The 25,359-nt window shown below is 35.8% G+C and overlaps 1 protein-coding gene across 1 annotated transcript in view; it reads left to right on the forward strand.

Moving 5' to 3' along the window:
* Window positions 1-25,359, forward strand: part of LOC103251561 (dystrophin-like) — a gene marked incomplete at both ends in the record, with an annotated part of 504,158 nt that overhangs the window by 170,745 nt on the left and 308,054 nt on the right. The window contains one exon of the mRNA XM_008050158.1: window positions 21,633-21,865. Coding sequence (XP_008048349.1) covers window positions 21,633-21,865 — 233 coding nt within the window. The remainder of the gene's footprint in view (window positions 1-21,632; window positions 21,866-25,359) is intronic.

Consider the following 25,359-nt stretch of genomic DNA (forward strand, 5'->3'; position numbering starts at 1 on the left):
CAACACAAAAAAAAAAAAAAAAAATCTATTCCTGTAACTATATTCCCTATTTTAGTGGATGACACTATCTACCAAACTGGTCAAGTTAAAAATCAGGGAGTTAGCCGGGCTCAGTGGCTCAGCCTATAATCCCGCACCTTTTGGAGGCTGAGGTGAGTGGATTGCCTGAGCCCGCGGGTTCGAGACCCGCCTGGGCAGCGAGACCTCATCTCTACAATAAATAAAAAATCAGCCGGCCGTGGTAGCGCATGCCTGTAATTCCGGCTACTTGGAAAGCTGAGGCGGAAGAATCTCTGGAGCCCAGCAGGTCGAGGCTGCGGTGGCTGGGAGCGGCCACTGCACTCCAGTCTGGGCGACAGAGTGAGACTCCAACTCAAAATAAATAAATAAATAAAAATAAAATAAAAATCAGGGAGTTGATCTGGCATTTTCTTTATTTCTTAATAATAAACCCCACAATAAATTACCAAACTTATTGATTTTGTAAGCAAAATAACCCTAGAATCTCTTATCTCTCATTCTGCACCACCATTTTATTTTTGTTATTCATACAGGTAGTATCTTCTCCAAATCCTCCTCACTGATTTTCCCCTCTCTGTCAAATTATCTTGCACACAGCACATCCACTAAAAATACCCTTTTTAACATGTCAATTTTATTACATTATTAAAGGTTGTATGATAGTTCTCCTTCTCTAGGATAAAAGCTAAATTTCTCAACTTGTTATACAAAGTCTTTCACGATTTGGTAACTGCTAGGCTATGTTATTTCCTATACCCTCTACCTCTCTCTTGATGAATGAAATAATATTCTACTATTTCTAGCTCCCCAATCACCAACTACTGCCTTTAAACTTTAACATATACTGTTCTCTCTGCTAGAAGCACATTTGTCACAATTGACTCTTTAGTAAACTCATCCTTGAATTCTTAGCTCAAAATATTATTTGTGTGAGTACCTTCCTTCTTGCTCCGTGCTCCAGGGGAATGCGGGTGCTTTTCTTTCTATGTTACCATTTTAATATTTATCCAGTTTCAGCAAGTATCATAATATTTTATCGAAATATATTGTTGGTATATATATATATATATATCTCCCGCTAGAATAGAAACTTATTAAATGCAGGAATGATGTATCACTTATTTTGCAATCCCAGTGGCTCATTTAATAGTTAGGCTGCTATTGGGCAACAAGAAAGGGAATGCATGTTCAAGGTAGTTTTAACAATAAAAATAATTCACCTCCCGTAACTGGAAGTTCAGAGGTTGAAGCAGGCCCCAGACAAAGCATGAGTAGAGCTCTATTCTCTTTCTCTATGATTTTTTTCTGTCCTGATTTCCCCTCTGTGTCAGCCTTGACCTCCTCACTAGTTGCCCTCCGGGTTTCACGATGAATGCCAGCAACAAATGGGCAACATGATTTTTTGTTACTGTGTGAGAAAGAAACTCCTACCTCAAGGATAGATTCAGATAATTTTCCTTCAATCAGATCAGGACAATATGGTTATGTATCTACTACTGCATTAATGATGCACATTACACATCATTACTATATATAATAGATATGAATGTTATTTACTATTGTTGATTCAGTCTGATGCCATGAGGTGGTTGATTTAAATTTTGGGATCCTGAACCAAAGTAAAAAAATGAGATTACCTTGATTGGCTTAGAATCTAAACTGTAGGTGAATCTAAATCCACTTCTGGAACTGGGGATAGAGTCCATAAAATCTTGAAGACAATTGGGATTTTCCTAGGAACATAATTTCAGAGTCGGTGTAGGAGTATCTGTGAATGACTGTTGTTTAAGTCACCAACGATATTCACTCCGTTGGTGTGATGTTGGACCCAAATGTATTCAACGAATATTTGTTCAGTGAACCTATAGAAAGATAATCTTGTCTGCAAGTTATTATAAACTAGATGGCAAGCAGAAATATTTTTATTAGAATTAATCATATACAGTATAGTCATTCACATTGAGAAGCTCATCCTAAATTTAATGTCTTATCCTTATCTGACCTTTGGCTCAATCATATCCTGGCCTAGAGATAAAGATTAATAGGAGTCTCTGGCCATTTTTTAAACAATTGGTTTAACAACATTAATTGGAATGTATATAGCTCAGCTAAGGAAAAAAAAGGACCCTGCTTATAATTCAGTATTGTCAAGAAAAATGAAACTTCCATGCAGCTATTCAGTTTTTTTGTTTTATTCTCAGTTTCTGCAGACCTAATGAAAAGGGATTATCTCAGCATCCTATAAGTTTAATTTTGAAAAACAAGAAACCATGAATAATGGAAATGATTTCCAAACATCTTCACTTGCATCTAAAATATGAAATAGCTAAATCAGAGATTCTTAATAATTTAATCAGTAAAGCATAACTGGAGGATTTAGGAAAAAGCGCCTAAACTATTAAAAGATTCTTCAGCTACTGCTTAATGTCGATATCAGTTATTTCTTACACTGGCAAACAGCCAGGCCATTCCCTGGTCACATCTACTTTTCAGCATTTAGTGGTCCTCTCAATCATCCAGATCACAGCCCCAAGAATGTTTCATGGCAACTCCGCAATAATAGTATATTGCTATCGGGTCCTGGATTTTAAGGTAGTTTATCTTCCAGAAAGGATATGAATAGAGCAATAAGTCCAAGTAGAGTGAGCTTTATTAATGATGCCCAAGATTTTAGTCATATACTATAATCTTCAATCAATTTTAACACCACTTCCCTTAAGCTAGTGTTAGTTTGAACCAGTCCAACTGTGTTATAGTCTCAGATAATACAATGTCAGAGTTTTTCTCTGAAAACATGGAATTGGCAGGAAAACATGTATGTATACTGTACCTGTCTAGCTTTCTTAGCATTTAATCCTAAAGAATAAACCTTTTAGTGCTTTCTGTGTAATAGAAGGACAAGTGCTGATTTATCTAAAATATAATTTTCCTTTGTTACCAAATAGGTTCACAGTTTAATATGCATGATAATACCTTGACTATTTCTTTCTCAAGAAAGCCTTGGAAATAAAGAAATATACAGAGGGCTCCCAACTTAAGAGGGTTCAACTTCAGTGGTTCGATTTAGGATTTTTCAACTTGTTGATGATGCGAAAGCAATATGCATCCAGTGGGAACCATACTTGAAGTGCCCATACATGTTCTGTATTCTGTTTTTTATGTTCCGTACAGTATTTAATAAATTACACTTTGTTAGAAAATAGACTTTGTGTCAGATGATTTTGCCCAACTGTAAATTAACGTAAGTGTTCTGAGCATGTATAAGGTAGATTAGGCTAAACAATGATATTCGGTAAGCTAGGTATTAAATGCATATTCACCTTACGATGTTTTCAACTTATGATGGGTTTAGTGAAGCATAACCCTGTTGTAAGTCAAAAAGCCTCTGTATCAATATACTCATCTACATATTTCTGTTACTAAATAGGCATCAGGCCCTTCACCAGTTAGTAATTATTCCATGAGTGTATTTAAATGAAAGCCATTCTCTTAGGCAAATTTTAGACAGTCAAAGTCACAATAAAAATGCTTTCTCATTCATTAATCCATTATTTCCCTTTGGAAAATAGATTAAATAATAGTATGAGCTCCATGTTGGCTTGTAATGCTAGAACATATTTTGATAACTACTTTAAGTTTTGAAAATTTTGCTTTAGTGCAGATAATCAGAATGACTTAATAGACTAAGAAATAATTTTTAAAATAAGTAATGTAATTCTTTTCATAATCTAAATAAGAAATGGTAAAACATTGTCCTAAGCTAAAAACTCATATGAAGTGATAAAAAAATTACTTTCGTAAGGTCCATGATATGTAGTGATTTCCAATAGGTTTAATAGCATCTGTTGTATTGGATATTTGGATGGTTCTAATATATAAAGCTTCTAGCACTTTCATGTACTGAGAAACTTTTGGGTGGGAATGAATTCCTTAACTTCCAAGTAAGCTTAGCTGACCACACAAATCTGTTTTTTGATTACAAAGTCTTGGACATACCTCTTGAGAATATCAAGGGTCTATTGAATTACATGCAAAGCATTTTAGTTTAAGATTTACAATGCTCAGAGGTGACAGATTTTAAAGTTCAGCATTGGAATTTCCACATTTTTTCCAATTCCAGAGTTTTGCAATTGGAACAGTAAATAGTCATATGAAAAAGCATGTGATCAAACATACAAAGCCTCTTGACCTAAGACCAAAATCAACACAGGAGTTCAGAGAAGGAGAATAACTGGAGTTGTCAACAAAGACTTCACAGAAGTTAGAGTCTGTTCATAAAGAATAGGAAGGACTAAAATAGGTGAGGAAGATACTTAAGTTCAAGGAACAGCATGGACAAATTTAATTTGTAAAGAATGGAAGCATATTGAGTATTACATGAAGAGACTAGCTCGTTTGCGACATCGTGTGCATTTGGAGTAAGTAGTAAGAAACCACTTTCTATAAGTAGAGTAAAGGTAAATTCAGGTATCTGTTCCTGGTCCTATGGTGTTTCTCAGCCTTTGTCATCTCATCCATACCTCATCAATTTCATCACACATGATGATGATAGTCACTTACCCACTTAGTAGTATTCACTTAGACCTTCATATACATAAAAGTGAATGAAGTAAAATAGCCTAATTCAAGCATGCTAACTCTGACTGTGCCCACTCTCATTGACTCACTCAGAAAAGTACGTTAGAATGTGAGAGTACTGTTATAATGACAGTCTTTAATCTGTTCTAATTTATAAAGCATATAAACTATTTAGAAAATTTAGATCTTTTATATCTATGACACAACCCATCTTCAAATGATTGTGATAACATTGTTTGGTACACTAAAAGTGAAATAAACTGCAAGGGTAAGGAATGTGACTTTTGAAAATATTTGGTCAGAGTGATATCATGAGGCAGAAGCCAGCATTATAGAGGTTCTCAGCCTGTAGACTGGAGGTATCTAATATTTCCCAGGATTATTGAAAGGAATTCTTAATTCTGTGAGCATCTCAAGTGTTGTCTGTGGATTAAATCAGGGATGCATCACCCACATATATGTAATAAATGTTTTTAAAGTGATGAAAATAATAATGAAATTAGTAACATACAAATCATATTAAATACTACTGAATTTAGAATAACATTATTGTGGGGTGCAGTAGCTTATGTCTGCAATCCCAACACTTTGGAAGGTGGGGTTGAGAGGATTGCTGAGCCCAGGGGTTCGAGACTAGCCTGGGCAACTCAGCAAGACCTCGTCTCTACAATAGATTAAAAAAATTAGTCAGGTGTGGTGTCACACACCTATAGTTCCAGCTACTCAGAAGACCGAGGCAGAAGGAGCACCTGAACCCAGTACATCGAGGCTGCAGTGGCCATGAGTGTGCCACTGCACTGCAGCCTGGGCGACAGAGTGAGACTCAGACTCAAAAAAAAAGGATTATTTTTACCACAATTTTTCTCAATCTATTCATGCCAGATCTCTAATTATTATGTAGAGGCATATGACTTTTTTTGGTAAACCACTGGCACAGTTAAAAGATCACTAGGTTGGGAATTCATAAGCCTGATATCTGGTCCTCATTTGGTCTTTCCCTGGCTAGGGGCTGGGGGATTTGGGCAAACCAATTTGTATTTTGGGCCTTGAATTCCTTAATTGTTAAATGATGGTTTTCCTTCCAAATGAGGCAACGTAATACTGCCAGATGTAGCATCAGTGGCTTCAGAAGTAGAATATAAATTAACCTTCCTGAAGAACTTTTCAGATTACTATAACATGTATTTACATGGAATTAAAAATTGGAAATTAAATTATTGATAACATATTTTTTTTATTTTTAGTTTTAAAGATGTGGGGTACAGTTTAGGGTTAGGTATACAAATGTTCATTATGCAAGTACCCTTGTTGATGAGGTGTGCCCCACCCCCAGCAGTTTCCCACTACTTCCTATCCCTTTCTTACACTATCATGATAGTTGTTCACGTCCACTTATGAGTGAGAACATTTGAAACGTAGTTCTTTGTTTCTATGATAGATCACTCAGGATTATAGCCTCTAAGTCCATCCAAGTTGCAGCAAAGTTCGTAATTTTGTCCTTTTTTATGACTGCGTAATATTCCATTGTGTATATGTTGGAAGAGGACTGGATAACTTACATTTTTATAAAATAATTTACTTACTCATTTTTATCATAAGCCTATAGTAGAATCTGATTCATTAAGCCCCAAAATAAAATTCCTGGAAAGAGATGCATGAAAGAGTCCTGAAATGTTATTGATTCACATATTCGGCTGGGCTCGGTGGCTCAGCCTGTAATCCCAGCACTTTGGGAGGCCGAGGTGAGTGGATTGCCTGAGCCCACGGGTTCGAGACCGTCTGGGCAACTTGGCGAGACCTCATCTCTACAATAAATCAAAAAACCAGCTGGGCATGGTAGCACGTGCCTGTAGTTCCAGCTACTTGGAAGGCTGAAGTGGAAGGATCGCCGGAGCCCAGCAGGTCGAGGCTGCGGTGGCCGGAAGCGGCCACTGCACTCCAGTCTGGGTGACAGAGTGAGACTCCAACTCAGTAAAAAAAAAAACATATTCAAGTCATCTAACTGTGGTAACCACAGGCCCCCAATGTCAGTAGCAGAGGAGTGTTCATTTTAGCACTACAGTCTCTGAGTACTTCAGTTCACATGTCCTTATTTTCATTTTTACATCAACTCGAATGAGAATATTAGGTCCCAAGTTGTAATCTGACCCTGGTTTTCCTTTTGTGATTGGCCCTTCTGCCTAGTTCTTTGCTTCTATTCAGGTTCTTCTGTTCCACAGAAAAGATGTTTTATGTGTTAAATTTATAGAAGTAAAATAAATAGAAATTATATTTTTGCATAAGAATAACTGTCAAGAATCGCATACTCATGTCTTTGAGCTAGAATGAAAGTAGGAAACAGCTTTGGTGACTTATTTTTCATTCTTTTTACCATATTACAGGACAAAAATAAATAATTTTACCAATTCAAAATTATATGTATATATATAATTTCCATCAATATTTAGTAGTTATGTTTCTCAAAGATGCATAATTTCTTTCTATTTTCTTTAGTTTGATAAACCCTAGATAAGAGTTAGTGTTGTTCCAATTAGATTTATTTGACTTCTTTCATGTGACTTACTTTCATGAAGTAAACTAGAGATTCTGTAACATATAACTTAATAAAAATTTCCCCCCTTTATTTTCTTATTTTTTTGCTTTAAAATAGTGGATTGTACTTTAAACAAACTAATTCTAACAGTAGATGAGATATATTTTACTTTCACTTCTTACTTAATATCTTGGAATAAAGAAAGCATAAATTTTAGGGATTATTACTTTTCTCCTAATGAAAAAAATAGCATGTTTTCCATTCTGGACTGTGTAATGAACTTTACCTTCCAATAGTTGAATCTTAAATATAACTTCATTCAAAAGTGTACTTTCAAGTAACATTTTAAAATGTAAAATTTGGTCTAATCCCTCTTAAAAACAACTAGAGCTACAATAATTTGTTAAAGAAAGCAACTTATAAAAAGATCTAAGTTGTGACCTTAAAATTATAAAATGTAGGATGACAGGAGTAAAAGTGTAGAGTTTTGTATGCTATCAAGGTTAAGTTATTATCAACTTAATAGGCTCTTATAAGTATAAGATGTTGTATGTAAGCCTCATGGTATCACACAGCAAACACCTATAGTATGTACAAAAAAGGTAAAAAATAGGGAGTCAAACCATACCATTACAGAAAACTATCAAACCACAAAGGAAGACAGCAAAGAAGAGAGAAAGGAACAAAAGAGCAACAAAACAACCAGAAACATTTTTTAAATGACAGTAGTAAATCCTTACCCATCAATAATTACTTTGAATGTAAATAGATTAATCACCAACCTAAAGATATAGAGTAACCAAATGGATACTAGAATAAGACCAACTATATACTGCCTAAAAGAGACTCACTTCATTGTTAAAAATGTACATAAACTGAAAGAAAAGGGATAGAAAAAGATATTCTATGTAAATGAAAGCCAATAAAAGAACAGGAGATAACTTTACTTATGTCAGACAAATTAAGCTTTAAATCAAAAATTGTGAAAAACCAAAAGCAGGTCACTATAAAAGGATCAAAGGGTGAATCATTAAAATTATGTAACAATTGTGAAAGTATATGTGCCCAATGTTGGAACACCTAAATATATAAAGCAAATATAAAGAGATCTGAAAAAAATAGACTACAATACAGTAACAGTAGGTGGCTTCAATACTCTACATTCAGCAATAGACAGGTCATCCAGACAAAAAATTAATAAGGGAGCATTGGAATTTAACTACACTTTAGATCAAATCAACCTAACAGACATATAGAGTACCTTCCATCCAACAGCAGACGCATACACAATAGCCTCAAGTGCACATGGAACATTTTTCAGGATAATTCATATGTTAGGCCACAAAACAAGATTTAATAAATTTCAGAAGTTTGAAATCATATATTTTATGTAAAACAATGCCTTGGGAAAAGTACTAATGCAACCAAGGTTTAAATGATTTACTGATTTTTTTAAAAAGGAATTACTATTAGTCTTGAGCTGATGGGATTTTCCCCTTCCTAAGCAGCAAAAATAGGAAATTCAGAATGAATCAACTGTATAATAGTACAGTTTCACAGATATTTTTTGAATAAACAAAGTAGGATATGCTCCTATTTCAGAAACCATAAACTGTGAACTCTCAGGTTTCTCAGACTCTCTTTACGCTCTTAACTTTAAATCCATTCATCAAAAGATTTTTTTTTTTTTGAATTGGAGTCTCACTCTGTTGCCCAGACTGGAGTGCAGTGGCCGCTCCTGGCCACCGCACCCTCGACCTGCTGGGCTCCAGCGATCCTTCCGCCGCCTCAGCCTTCTAAGTATCCAGAATTACAGGCATGTGCTACTATGCCTGGCTGATTTTTTTATTTATTGTAGAGATGAGGTCTCGCTGCCCAGGCGGGTCTCGAACCCACGGGCTCAGGCAATCCACTCACCTCAGCCTCCCAAAGGCGCAGGATTACAGGCTGAGTCACCGAGCCCGGCTTCATCTTCTTTTTTTAATTTTTGTTGGTGACTATTATATACTGCACTGCTAACCTCTCCTACTTTCAAAAGGAAATTAAAATTATTTGGTGGGGATTCCTTAAAGACACAAACATCATAATTTTATTTTTGTATTGTAAGAGGCAATTTTCCCTTCGTAAGTATTACTTGTTTTCTACCCTTGGTTTTGGTTTCTACTGCATGGTTGGTAGCTATTGCACTTCTGGACATGGTGTGCTTTTCCACAATTTAAATGAAAACATAAATTGATTTTTATGGAGCTAGTTTTACTACTTCAGTTAGTGTGTTTTCCATACTTTCAGTTCATAATGTGTTTACTGACCCAGAACTTTAAAAGCCAAGTTCAACTCAACACAATCACTTCAAATCAACATAAGATAGCAGTTACATTTCCAGTGTCATTATGGAAACAGAGTTCAAGACTTCGGGATTTGGATTTGTCAAGATCTTTGGTGTTTTAGTGACAGGGTGTGTTCATATTTCACTTAACAAACAGCAACTCAAGTGACAAATTGAAACTTAATTATAACCAAGGATTATAAACTGACTTTAACAATAAAACTCTTAAACAATAAATATACCATGGATTATCTGCATATTATTTGTCATTTTCTAGAACATTCAGTTGAATTATATAACATTTGATACCAAAAAATAATTAACTCAATATTACTTCAGTATTGAATAACTGGAAACATCATGTTATATCATGTAACTTTTATGTATTTTATGCATTAGAAACAAACTACATATTATGTGTACAGACCAAAGAGATATAGCCATAGATCAGATTCCTTGGAAATAGTTTCTGAGAGAAAAAGTTGCACACAGAAGATTTATGGGAAGTATTATTGCTACATGTTAGAAATTGAAGAAAGTAGTATTGGGCACAGGAAAAGGCTGACCCACAGTGCAGTTGCTGCTGAGGTTTCAGCCCATATGACCGGGATCATTAGAACTGTGATGGTCCTGCAGAGTTGTCCCACATTGAGCCACATGGACTGGGACTTGTATCCCTGTCCTAACCAAGAGCAGATTACAGGGAGAAATGAAGTTGTGATCCATTTACACCCATTATCCCTAATATCTGTGGTGTGAGTCTATAGACACCAGGAGAGAATCTTGATGGAGCACCATATTATCCACTACAGAGAAAAAGAACTGGCATAGTAGGAGTAGTAAAAACTTAAAATAAATTATTTTTTATTGAGCCTTAATGTATCAGAATTACTGTGATTTATAGGATAGCATTTATTACGATATTCTTTTTAAAATCTCCTTCACCCAGAAGGGAAAGAAAAAAACCCATACTTTACCTTGTCCATATGTTCTCTTTTTTTTTTTTTTTTTTTTGAGTTGTAGTACTACTTTGTCGCCCAGGCTGGAGTGCAGTGGCACACTCACCGCCACCCCAGCATGGACCTGCTGGGCTCCGGCGATCCTTCCGCCTCGGCCTTCCAAGTAGCTGGAACTACAGGCCCGTGCTACCACACCCAGCTAATTTTTTATTTATTGTAGAGACGAGGTCTCACCAAGTTACCCAGGCTGGTCTCAAAACCTGGACTCAAGCAATCCTCTCACCTTGGCCTTTCAAAATGCTGGGATTACAGACTGAGCCAATGACCACCCCCCTCCCCGGCCATGTTCTTTTTCTTAAGAAAGAAAAGGTAAAGAAAACCCACATAACATACAATTTGCCATCTTAATCAGTTAAGTGTACAGTACAGTAGTGTTAACTATATACACATTGTTGTGCAATAGATCTCTAGAATGATTTCATTTTGCAAAATGGAAACTCTATACCCATTTAAGAATTTTCATTTCCCCCCTCTTCCTAGCCTTGGCAATGACCGTTCTACTTTTTGTTTCTAAAAGTTTGACTACTTTTTAGGTAAATCATATAAGTGGAATCATGCAGTATTTGTCTTTTTGAGACTGATTTATTTTACTTAGCACGGTGCCTTCAAGGTGCACCCATGTTGTAACATATGAAAGGATTTCTTTCTTTTTTGAGGCTGAATAATAAATATTTCATTGTCTGTATATACCATGTTTTTTATATTCACTTATCAATGGAAATTTTGGTTACTTCAATTTCTTGGCAATTGTGGATAATGCTGTGGTGAAAACAAATGTGCAAATATCCCTCTGAGTCCCTCTTTTTATCTTTTGGGCTATATACAGATGCTCCTTGACTTACACTTGGTTAGATCCTGATCAACCCATCGTAAGATGAAAGTATCATAGCTCAAAAATGCATTAACACCTCACATACTGAACATCAGAGCTTAGCCTAGCCTACCTTAAATTTGCTCAGAATAGTTAAATTTGAATGCAGTTGGACAAAATCATCTGGCAACACAATGAACTATAGAGTGTTGGTTGTTTGCCCTTGTGATTTCATGGCTGTTTGGGAGCTGTGGCTCAGTGCCACTTCCCAGCATCATGACAGGGTATCATATTGTGTATCACTAGTCCTGGAAAAGATCAAAATTCAATGTATGGTTTTTTAATGAGTACACATCACCTTTGCACCATTGTAAAGTCAAAAAATCACAAGTTGAACCATAATAATTCTGTATACCCAGAAGTGGGATTGCTGGATCATATGGTAATTCTATTTTTAATTTTTTATGGACTCTCCATACTTTTTCCATAGTGTCTACAATTTTTTACATTCCCACAAATAGTGCAGAAGTGTTTTAATTTCTCTATATCCTTGCCAATACTTGCTATTTTCTTTTTTTTTAAATAATGATCATTCTAATGGGTGTGAAGTAGTATCTCATTGTGGTTTTAAGTTTTTATTTGCATTTTTTTGATGATTAATGATGCTGAGCATCTTTTTAGATGCTTGTTGGCCATTCATATTTTTGGGAGAAATATCTACTCAAGTCCTTTGCTCATTTCTAAATCAAGTTATTTGTTTTTCATGAATTCCTTTTTAAAGTACTCACCTCAGAGCCTTTAAAAAAAAAAACAAGTTGCCTAGAATCTTTTATCTAAACAGATATTGACCTTGCAGAAATATTTTAATTTATACAAATTCAGTTTTCTGTTCTATAAATTGGTAGTAATAATGCTTTCTCTGTCCATACCAGAGTCGTGTGGTGAAGAACCCACGAATAAAATGACTAAAAAGGCATTTTATGCTGTTTAAAGTTTATAGGACTATAAAATATTATTGTTGATTCAGACAAAAAGAGATTCTATAGTTTAAGAGTATTTAATACTGAAGCTAATGGTTCCTTTGTCTTTTTTCTACCGTGTAAAGCACCAAATTGAAACTCTGATGAAACTCTAAATCCCTGCGTGTGTGTGTGTGTGTGTGTGTGTGTGTGTGTGTGTGTGTGTGTGTGGAGAGAGAGAGTTATTACACTTAAGGACTCTGCTTAATACATTGAGCTTGCACCTTATTCTATTATTAATAAAAACAACAAATATTGGTTAAAACCCTGTTATGTGTCAGACACTGAGTTTTTTCGATGATTCTAACACTTACTCTAAGTAGCTTGTCATCTCGTCTGCTGGATGAGGTTTATGAAGACCCGACAAATGGTAGGGGATTTTATTCAGTGTATTACAACCTTAAAAATTCATTACTAATTATTTTGCTCCTCAGGGTAAAAATGTAGTTTACCCAAACAAATGAGAGATGCATTTAGACTGAATATTGTAGAGAACACAGCTTACCTGATTTTGCTCATGATTGATTGCAAAGACTTGTCTCTAATATTCAGGTAGGAGCAGCAAACAAACCCAAACAAAACATATTCTTTAATTCAGGAATTTTTTAAGACATAACAATTTTGGTAGAATAGCAGTACATTTTCTGTAAGGAGAGCTATACAATGTTCTCTAGCTGGTTATATTCAAATTGCTACAGGGATGTTATTCTAATATCAGTTTTGGAATTGATGATCACCCTTTGTCAATAACATGGTCTTTATTACGGTTTAATCTGAATTTTCTTCCGTTAATTTCCGTACTGGGCTGCCAACTTCTTGGCTCTTATGATTACATTTTGTACTTTGTTCATATGCAAAGTTCTAAGAGCACTAACAGTGAATTTTTACTAAAGTTGTTGCTTTTTTTCAAATAATCTGTAAAGGACTAGCTATCTGATTTACAGGCATCATACCTGACTATACAAATCTTCTATTCTGTTTTTCACATTGTAATGTGAAGACGCTTTCTTTTACATCTGTGTTCTCTTGCATGATCAGCACTTTTTTTTATTTCTGTGCCAATGGGAGGTATATTTTAAATCCTATTTTTTATACAAGTGTTTAATAGGTAAAAATAGATGGTGTATCAGTTATCTATTGCTGTCTTACAAGCTACCCCTAAATATCCCTAAATATAGTGGTTTAAAATAATAATTTTTTAGATTACTGTTCTGGGGTCTGCTTAGGGCTGGGATCATCTGGGTGATGGTTTCAGCTGAGCTCTTTCATCCTTTCATGACTGGCTGGTAGTTGGTTGTCACATGTGGCATTCATATGTCTGGTACTTTTCGGTTATCAGTTGAGACAATATGGGTGACAGGGTCACCTGCTTATCATTATTTATTAGTCAGGCATTGTTCACAGACATCGTGGTGCAAAAGTTCTAAGCATAGCCTAATGTCGAAGCATTTTTCAAGTTTCTGCTTGGATCATGTTTGCTAATACCCCATTGGCCAAGATAAGTCACTGGACCAATTCATTTTCAAGGAGTGGAGAAATAGACTACAGCTCGAGGGAAGAATCTGGAATCTCTCATTCCAAGAGTATAGATGCCAGGAGAAAGAATCTATGAGCATTTACTCTCCACTGCAGATGCTGTCATTTTTTTTCACCATGACTTTTCTGTGTAATATCATGTATTATTTGTTAGCAGCAATAGGTTTGAGTGTCTACTGTTTCTTCAGTGCCTGCACAATATCATGTGGATAAGAGAAGCACTTAAAAATTGCTCTCAATTTTTATTTTTGAGAAATAGCAAGGCACAATATTGGACAGGCATAAAAGATGTCCAGTCAGATGCTAAGCAGGTATATAATCTAAGCTTGTGGGGAGGAGGGGGAAGGAAAGGAGTGGGAGAAGGAAAGGGAGAGGGAGAAGGAGAGGGAGAAAGAGAGAATGTGAACGAAGAGCCATTTAATTAAGTAATTCTCAACCAGATGCAGTTTTTCTTTCCTCAGGGTAGTGTCTGGAGACACTTTTGTTTTTCACAATTGGAAGGTGTGCTTGGCCAGGGGTACTGATAAGCAATCCTGATCCTACAATGAACAGGACAGCCACCCACAGCAAACAATTATCCAGGACAAAATGTCAATAGTGCTGAAGTTGAGAAACCCTGTTTTTCTTTTTTTTTTGATTTGGAGTCTCACTCTGTCATCCAGGCTGGAGGGCAGTGGCATGCTCCCGGCCACCGCAGACTCGACCTGCTGGGCTCCAGCGATCCTTCCACCTCAGCCTTCCAAGTAGCCAGAACTACAGGCGCGCGCTACCACACCTGGCTGATTTTTTTGATTTATTGTAGAGATGAGGTCTCGCCAATTTGCCCAGACAGGTCTTGAACCCGCGGTCTCAGGCAATCCTCTCACCTCAGCCTCCCAAAGCATGGGATTACAGGCTGAGCCACCGAGACCGGCTGAAACCCTGTTTTTCATTGAGTACATGTAGGATGAATTCATATAATATAAGCTATGGAAGGAAACTTTGAAAATGCAAACTAAAAAAGAAAGTGGCAAAGGTTACTTCTCTACTTGAATTAGTAAAGGAAGGATGCATGTTTGGATGAAGTGAAGTTGGAGATATTTCTCAAGAATAATATGTAAGTTGTGGAAGGAAGCTGCATGCACTTGACTGTTATAATCCATATTTTATAGCTAGCTCTAGAGATCTTCTCTCCCAAACTAGATTTGATATTAGATAGATTTTGTGGGTACTATGTATTGTAATCTCTAGCTATTAGAGTCAAAATACTCTAGTGATTAATAATTCTTGCATATTGAGTGGGCCATATAGCAAAGATACCTGATACCCAATGATTCTTAGAACTATATATGTAGTTGTTAAGCTTAATATCTTGGCATTATCACTTGTTAATGTAAGATCCTGAGCAAGTTACTTTACCTTTTGGTGAAATGAGGATAATACTCACCCTGAGAATGTTTGGTAAAAATGAAATAAAACAGGGTTTATAAAGAACCTGCTAATCAGGAAGTGAGGTTGTTGTCTTGTTTTGTTTTGTTTTTTGAGTTGGAGTCTCACTCTGTCGCTCAGGCTGGAGTACAGTGGCACAATCACAGCCACCACAGCCTCGACTTGCTGGGCTTAGGTGATCCTTCCGTCTCAGCCTTCCAAGCAGCTGGAACTGCAGACGCACAACCACCATGCCCAACTAGTTTTGTGATTTATTGTAGCTTGGTGTAGGTCTCACCAAGTTGCCCAGGCTGGTCTTGAAACCCCGGGCTCAAACAATCCTCTTGCCTCGGCCTCCTAAAGTGCTGGGGTTGCAGGCTGAGCCACTGTGCCCAGCCTGCTTATTTCTTATTTTCAAATATTCTTAATAGAAAATAATCTATTAAAACATGAGAAATTTGCATTATTGAGCTTTACAAGCCCATGGCTCCTAAACTTAACATTTTTTTTTTTGGTCTAAAATCCAGAAATACAAATGGTTATAATGAATCCTTCAGTCCCGTTCTCTGAGTCTTGCTAATGTATAGTTCAAGCACTTATTGTGCTAAAATGAGAATAATTGAACAATGATTGACTTATATTTTTATTTACTCTTTAGAGGGACAGAAAATAATGCAGAAAAAATGTGTTTATATGTTCATAACATTTGTTTTTATTTTTCCAAACTGTTTATACAAACTACAAATAGAGGGAAGAGGTGAAATTCTTCCTTGTCAGGCGTAATTCCTAATTTTGTCAACAAATACTCTTGAACTCTTTCATATTTGAGTAAGCCACATGCCATCTTTTCAAATATTAAAAAAAAAAAACATTCCCCAATATTTCTTACATGGAGTAGTTATTTTGTCTATTGGTGAAATGCGAGTAGCTAACAATCTTTTCTATATCCCGTATTATTAAACAGTAAGGCAATTTGCCCACATATACCATTGCTATCTTCTCTTTACATAGAATGATGAGGAGGAAGGGAATAATTAGCAACACTTTTTAGATGCTCCCTCATATAATTGTCAGTGTGAGTTCAGTAACTTATCATTTAGTAAATTGACAGAATTTTTCCAAGTATAAAAGTGAAGCAAACAGAAAAAGTTCTCCCATTTATGCAACAAAGCTAGACATAGAATATATGCTTCTTGCTTTCTTATCAACCAGAGGAGACCTGTGAATTACAGGAGAACCACATGTGACTACTTCAAAGGAAAATATGCCAAAAACATTGTGTGTGTGTTTTTAAAAGATTTAGTAGCTCCTTTAAAGCTCTAAGTAAAGCTGTTAGTCTGACTAATCATATACCCTTGAAGCCAATTAAATTTTTAGACTAAAGAAATGTTCTTCAAACACTTTTGAAAAAATTAGAGTTCCTTCCTAAAGCCAATATCTTTTAATTAACAAAATACTCAGAGCAAAGTTGTTGTTTGCAATACTATATTAAACCTACTGTTATACATGCTACCATTCTGGTGTGCCAAACTCAATGCATTTCAGCTATTTTGAGCTTGACTTTCTGTCTGCTTAACTAAGGAAGTAAATCACAATTTTTGGTAGGGTCATTTTAATTTTCTAATGAGTAAATGAGAAACATTAAGCTTACAACCATCAATAGTTAGTTCCCTCTCTTTCCGTCTCTCCCTCAACTGTCTTCATCTCTCTCTCTATATATATATATTTTTTTCTTTTTTACACACACATACATATGATGTGTGTGCCTAGCTACCTATCTATACAACATAATTGAGTACATTGTAGTATGTATGGTCCTGGCATAAGGGAATTGAGGAAAAAATACTTTTTTTACCGGAGGGACACTTAATAGCATGATACCAGAAAGACTATTTTCAGTCAGGACCCTAAGCAGGAAAAGATGCTTCCTTCAATGGACTTTAAAAGAATACCTTTGGCCTCCATGGTGGTTAGAGAGGTGGTGAAGCAAGACCAGCTCCTTGTGATGTTAAATAGGGGCCTAAGGCTGGGGGTGAATGTCCAGGCAAAATGATCAGACTGTGGGGGGATTAAATAGGGACCAAAGAAAAGAATCCCTACCAGCTGGAGGGCAAGCCATTTCCCATGCTCCTTAGTGAGGAGAACGGAGACCTATCCCTAAACATCATGCTGAAAATTATGTGAAGTAATTTATATATCCTGAATCTTTATCTGATCAAGATTATGGGTTCGGACACTCTGAGGAAAAATTTTCAGTGTTTTAAAATACCTAGTTAGCCGGGTTCGGTGGCTCAGCCTGTAATCCCACGCTTTGGGAGGCTGAGATGAGTGGATTGCCTAAGCCTGCGGGTTCAAGACCCGCCTAGGCAACTTGGCGAGACCTCATCTCTACAATAATTCAAAAAATTAGCTGGGCGTGGTAGCGCGCGCCTGTAATTCCGGCTACTTGGAAGACTGAGGTGAAAGGATCGCCGGAGCCCAGCAGGTCAAGGCTGCGGTGGCCAGGAGCGGCCACTGCACTCCAGTCTGGGCGACAGAGTGAGACTCCAACTCAAAAAAAACCAAAACAAACAAACAAACAAACAAACAAAAAACCTAGTTAACAGAAAATATCCTTGAACAACCATATATCCCTGCCTGACCCTTAAGAGTCAAGAACCTGTTGCTTAGACTGTGCAAAACCGCTGAAACTCCCCCCTTGCAAATCTGACTAGCCTAAATTTTACCTAACAAGGTGATTTGCATATATTTCTAGTAACATGACATGGTGGAAAAGAAAAATCCTCTTTCTTTTGGACAAAGGCAAATGCATCTGAAAAAATAGTGTGAGTTAATATGATATACATAATAAAATAAGATAAATATATTCAAGACCTCAAAATCTCTCCTTTGAAACACTTTGCATAATAATAAAAATATATACATGTGTGAATCTAGAGGAAAGTATTTTTAGGAAATGCAAAATATTTTAAATAGTATTGTTTTGAACAGGATTGACCCTGATGAAATGTGTGAGGTGGATGAATATTAGGCTCTATCTACTTTATATGACATAGTATCCACCTTGAGACCCAAAGTTTCTGACTTTATATTCCAGCTCTCAACTACTATCAGCTATCCTTTAGACATATTAAAAAACAAAACACCTAATAGTGGTGCAAGATTATGTTATTTTTAGTGTAATTAGAATTAGATTTAAGTATGAAAATGTTAAAGACTAAAAGGTGTTTAGGACCCAAAAGAATGATGTAATTCTAGGCCTCTGCATGCTCCTCTGAATCTGCTTCAACTAATTTTTGTTTCTTTTTTAATTTTTATTTAATTTTTATTACAAAGGTGTGGGGTACAATTCAGGATGAGGTATATAAACATTGATCATGAAGGCACCCTTGTTGATGAGGTATGCCCCTCCCTCCCCTAGCAGTTTCCCTCAACTGCCAATTCCACCCCCACTCCCCTGACAGTTTCCCACTAATTTTCGATTGAGGGGATACACATGCATATTTGTTACATGGACATATTGTGTAGTTTTGGGGACTGAGTCTCAGATGGCCCATTGCTCAGATAGTAAACATTGAGAACTGTAGGTAGTTTCTGAGCCCTAAGTCCTTTACCCCTCCCTCCTTATTGGTGTCCCCAGTGTCTATTATTTCCATCTCTGTGACCCTTTATCTCCCACATATGAGGTAGAATATGCGGTGTTTGATTTTCTGTTTCTGAGTCAGTTTACTTAGGATGATGATTTCTAGCTCCATCCATGTTGCTGCAAAGAAAAAATAGTAACTTTTGCTTCTTTATTTTCTTTATTTTTATTTTAGTTCTTCCTTTTTTAATGTAAAACTTTGTGATACTATCATCTTGATGTCATAGTTGTACTTCTTAGTCATCTTGAATCATTCTCCCTTTTTGAGTCTCAGGCTCTGGTTTTTCTTTTCAATTGAGTTTCTTTCTTTGTTTCTTTTCAAATATGCTTTACAGAAAGCAGTGGTTTGCTCATTGAAGTCCGATCATTTTCTATGTTCTCATCCTTCACTATACAGTATTGAAATTTAAGTTGACATGATCATTTCCACTTCATTAAGTTCTTCTTTGCTAGTCAGAAGTAAGTCTAGAGAAAGAAAATGTTTCTGTTCTCATTTGAGTACCAAATTTTCAACAAGTCAAATTAAAAACAAAACAGCATTGTCTGACACTTCCCATAACCTTGATATCCTCCCAAATTACAAAGTTACCCTAGAATTCATTGTGTATCTATTTTAAGAAGCATTCGTCCACATTTTTCAGTCAGTCTCATGTTCTGTAGTTAGCTCCTACAGTGATATTTTAATTTAGCTCTGCTTTCATCCTCACACATACATCCTTTCTGGATTTTTAGCTCCTCTTTTGAAATCTCTTTTAAGACTTTCAGATCTTGTTTGCTTCCATGCTTCCTTCTTCTGGACTGTGTATCACAGATGCTATTTCTGACTTACATTATGTTTCATTCTTCCTAGAAAGAGCCTCTGAGTAGTGAGATAGGCTGGACAAACAAAATTTCTTCTTGAACTCCTGATTTCAAGCAATTCTCCCACCTTGGTCTCCCAAAGTGCTGGGATTTCAGGCCTGAGCCACTGCGCCTGGCCAAACAAATGTCTTCTTTATCACCTTAGTATTACTGTCTTTCAGTCATTATTTCTTGGCATTTAAAAAAATTCTAGCTGACATCTCAAACAAGTTTTTCCTTCTGCCTTGTTCAGGATTAGTTCTTCCTTCTCTAGAAACCTCTTGGTGTGCCTGAAGTGCTTGAGAGATGAAAAACGTTCCTCCATTCCACTTATCTTTTGCTCTAACGAGGAGACAACCTAAAAATGTACAAACAGTGAAATTTAATGAATGGCCACCCCAGAATGAAAATCCAACAGGGCACATTTTTTCATGTTCCTAAAATAGTTCCCCTGTTGTCTGTGCCTCTGAGGTCTCCCATTGAGATGTCTTTTGCAGCTTTCCCTGAAACTGTCCCTTCTGAGCTAAGTAGTCCTATTTTTTAAAAACAAAAATTTAATACCAGTCTCCTGGTTATGTTTCTGATCCCATTGTATATTAACTTGATTACGCATTCCTTCCCTCAACACTCACCTTTCATAATGCAGCTATGTGTTGGTATTTAATATCAGTTCACGCCAGCAAGTTCAACCCTCTTCAAGCAATATAGAGCCACTGACAGACCTTTGACTAATCTTTTCCTCCAGTGTTTCACATTCCCAGGCCTTATCTTCCACTTCTCATCACATTTGTTCATCACTGTGTTTCTTATTAACCAGGTGTCTATCAAAACAGTATACCTAACATCTTGATTACCTACTAGCATCAGGTACTGTGCTAGTATTATTGTTGTGATGAAGAAGAAATTGATGTGATGATGATGATGATGATGATGATGATGATGATGATTCTGGCATTGTAATATACATTGCTTTTATTAGTCATTGAAACCACACCTCTATGACATTTACCCTATTACTATTTATTCTTGACTAATAAATAAAATGGAAGCTTAGAGAGGCTCAATAACTTAACCAAGGTCCCAGTGTTCCTAAGGCAGAAAGCAAGATTGTCTCCCAGGCATTTTTACTCTAGGACTTCAGATCTTGACCATTACCATGTGCTGTCTTACACTATAGTGTTCAACACTGTTAATATTAATTTAAAATTTATTTAACGACCTTGTGACAGTGTTTCATGGCTAAATAGAAAAACATTACTAGCTCTCATTTTCCAAATATATTGTAATTCGTTTTTTCTTCACTGCCAGCCACTTTATTACCAATCTGGAAGAGGAAAAAATATGATAAACATATCACAGTATAAAATACTGAGCTAAGACAAGAACATTTTATTGGCTTTGATTTCCCTAGCGCCCACCTCCAAAGTAATTTACTTCCTATTCAAGAGATTCATAAGTCAGAAATAAGATTTTATCCAATCTTTACTTTTGCTTTTTTTCCCCTTGGATGAGGGGGGAAGAAAGTTAAATGTATTCACCTGGAAAAGTCTGAATGCTTTTGTGTTCTTTATTAATTCCACAATTTATATAATTATTATTGAGACAGGTTATTTAAATTAAATTATTTGTCTAAGCATGAGAAAAGCAAAATTCTTTTGAAAGATTGTTAAATGCATATTATTGAAAAGGTTGAATGTCTTAATTTCCTATTATGTATTACTAAATAAAATATCTGCATTGTTAGAAAAAGATGTGTAATGTCATAAGTAAGAGTTTGGTTCAAATTGTTACACTTCAATTAAAATTGATTTATTGTTATTGAAATTCGTTCTTTAGTTTATTTTTCTAATTTTCCTTTTCTTTTTTCCTTTTTTCCTTTTTGAAAAAAAAAATATTTAGCTCCTAGTCAGACTGTTACTCTGGTGACACAACCTGTGGTTACTAAGGAAACTGCCATCTCCAAAGTAGAAATGCCATCTTCCTTGCTGTTGGAGGTACCTGCTCTGGCAGATTTCAACCGGGCTTGGACAGAACTTACCGACTGGCTTTCTCTGCTTGACCGAGTTATAAAGTCACAGAGAGTGATGGTGGGTGACCTTGAAGATATCAACGAGATGATCATCAAGCAGAAGGTATGGGGGAAAAAGATAAAAGCTGGCAGAGATTTTTTCTTTAAAGTGAAAAATTTCCACCAGTCATTTTACTATGCTAGGACATTTCCTACCAGTTTTTAGACAGCTTTTCTCTGTCAGCAAACGCACTACTCCCTACTCTATTCAGCCTAAGTATGAAGTGTCAAGGATATGAATTAATGTAATTATCTTAAGTAGTCATAAATTAAAAGGAAAAATACAAAGAAAACAAGCACAAATCTTATAATATAGTTGGCATAATTAAATTCACTAAACAACACGATATTTTAGAAGATCAATTTTATACCAAATAAGTAGTTCAATTGAGCTATTTCCATGGAAGCTGTTTGTTTTGGCACTATGCAACCATAACATATTGCAGAATTAAATATAATAATCTGGGAATTGGTTATTATCTTCTCTTCTGACTTGTCTGTGCCAATTTTCTTCCTCCAATAATAAGGATAATTGAAAATTAGCTATAAATAGAGAAGAGAAAAGTAACCAAACATAAGATATTTTAAAATATCCTAGATCTTAATATTGGCATTTATGCAATGCCATAGTCAAATAAACATGTTTCTAATACAAATACTGCATTTCTCAGCCTCATTGGAATCCATTTGGTAAAATTATTACATCAACTAGAAATATAAGAATACATTGATATAAATGTAGTTTACCTAACTAGAACAAATATACTTTATATCTTTTATATTTCTGAATGGATAGGAAACATAATTTTGAAATGTTTATACACTATAGGTTTTTTACTTGTAAAAGCTTTCAGGACTTTCTAAAGAAATATAAAATTGTGCTGAAGGTATTTAGGTGTTCTAGAACTACCTTTTTAAAAAAAAAGAAATGCAGACAGAGTACGGAGAATTTTTTTAAAAAATAAACTTCACAAATTCAGTAGGAATAAAAATAATTTAATAGTAAACAAACTACATTTAAAGTACCTTGAGCATGAACTCACAAGACCTGAATTAACCACTCTTTTTTTGTTATTTGCAAATGACATGATTGTGGTCACGTCAATCTCTGAATTTGGTTTCCTGTTCTGGGTACAAAACACACAGAACACACATTCACGGGCAACCCCTTTGGGTGCCCTCCCACTGTGGGAGCTTTTCTTTCCTCTCAATAAATCCTACTTTCAAAAAAATAAAAAAAGAATACACATTCACATTCACCATATAGTGATAGATATGTTTGTATATAAACATATGTAAATATTATGTATAGTCATATATTAAAAAAAATTGTTTTACTACTGCTTCATAACAAGTATGTCTAGTCACACTTTTCTTTTTTTTTTTTTTTGACTTGGAGTCTCACTCTGTCTCCCAGACTGGAGTGCAGTGGCCGCTCCCAGCCACCGCAGCCTCGACCTGCTGGGCTCCGGCGATCCTTCCGCCTCAGTCTTCCAAGTAGCCGGAATTACAGGCGCACGCTACCACGCCCGGCTGATTTTTTGATTTATTGTAGAGATGAGGTCTCGCTGCCCAGGCGGGTCTCGAACCCGCGGGCTCAGGCAATCCACTCACCTCAGCCTCCCAAAGGCACGGGATTACAGGCTGAGCCACCGAGCCCGGCTCACACTTTTCAGAAAGAGAAACTGAGGCTCATAGATGTTACAGTCCCAGTAAGTAGCAGAACAAGAATTCAAACCCAAGTCTGTTTGAATCCTAAGTCTTGTTCTTACTGTAGTTACCATTTAGTGAGGTATATGTGTTTGTATATGTAATCTATGTCTGACACTATGCTGAACATTTTACAACTACAATATACTGATAACAGACAGAAACAAGAGGTACATTCTTTCACAGTATCATATTGGGCTATACCAATACTTCCAGGACCATTTTTTATGAGAGGAAGCAATATGTTATAATGTTTAAAGCTTAAACCCTGGAGTTAGATTGTCTGGGTTCAAAGTCTGGTTCCACTACTACAGCTGTGTGACCTTGGGTAAGTTATTTAACATCCCTGAGCCTAAGTTGTTTAATCCATCTATGTGTCTGTCTGTCTATCTATCTATCTATCTACCTACCTACCTACCTACCTACCTACCTACCTACCTATCAATCAATCATCCACCTATCTATCTATAAAACGTAGGTAGTTATGCTGTCTGCTTTGCAGGTTGTATGAGTATTAAATTGTATGTGAAAAATGTTTCCCAACTTGCCTCGCTTACTGTGAGTAATGAACAAATTTTAGTAATTAATAATAAGTTCCACAAAGAACTCTGGAAATCTGCCCATTCATGACATTTGTGTCATGTAAGTTGTGTATCACTTAATAATATTATATGAAAATGAGAGCTTGTTTCCACATCTGCATCCTATTTGGATGTTGAGATTATAGCCTACTGTAGAAGTAACTTAGTATTTGAGTGGGAAAGAAAGTTTTCACTTCCTTGTGATGAATTTTTGAGCCTAGCATTTAGGGAAGCCATTGATGTATTCAGTAGTCTTCAGAGTTCTCCAGATAAATTTGTTCTTTTCAGAAAGAACTACCAGTCTGATTCTCCTTCACAGAGATAGTCTTTAAATATAGATTGAAAATTAGAGAAAAAAATTCAAAAGTCATTTCTGGGGTCGCAGAAAACCAGGATTTATAAATTTATATATATATATACATATATATATATAAAGTTATTATATTATATATAGATTAGCATATTTATATACCAGGGTGCCAAAAACTATATACACATTTTAAGAGATGTTATCTATGTATTACATTTCAAAGTTGAATTGAATTATGGTAGAAATGTGTAGTATGACATTTGCTCAGAGGATGGCATTAATCGAATGAATGCTAGCATCAGCATTCAACAGGCAAGACAGTCAAAAGAAAAAGGAGGAAGTATGGTTGTTGTTCAAGGAGGCACAATACCATTTTGGAGTGGTATTTGAAATTTGAGAACATTGTGGTTGTTCAACAATGGAAGCATTAGTAGGCAGCAGAATTTCCAACACGCCTAACAATTGCATGCATTCGTGATAAGTTTGAGACGCATAGTACTGTATGTTATGTGTGCAATGGAAGATCCATGAGGTCTCACACAGCAACAAGTCCTGCAGGAGTTGGCTGTAATCAGAAGTGCCTGGACACTGATGATAACCACTTTGAGCACCTCTTGTAATTGCAGAAATCAAATGTGACTTGTATTCATCTTTTGTTATCGGTATATATTGAGTATTACAATCTTAATATAGCTTTTTTTTTCTTTCTTAAAATGTGTATACATTTTTGGCACCTTCTTTATAATAATCCAATATCCCTTCTGTTGCCTGCTAAATAGTAGCCATACTTTGACTGCTTCTTCCTCTCGTATTGAAAAGTACTTTATAAAGACATTGTCAGAATTTATCTTTTATAGCTTTAATTACTAAGTAGTAAAGTAGTCCTAAATAATTAAAGTGTGTCTGTGTGTGTGTGTGTGTGTGTGTGTGTGTGTGTGTGTGTGTGTGTGTATGTGT

Source organism: Carlito syrichta, unplaced genomic scaffold (assembly GCF_000164805.1).
Source record: "Carlito syrichta isolate Samal-C Ts95f unplaced genomic scaffold, Tarsius_syrichta-2.0.1 Scaffold58783, whole genome shotgun sequence".
Taxonomy (NCBI): Eukaryota; Metazoa; Chordata; class Mammalia; order Primates; family Tarsiidae; genus Carlito; species Carlito syrichta.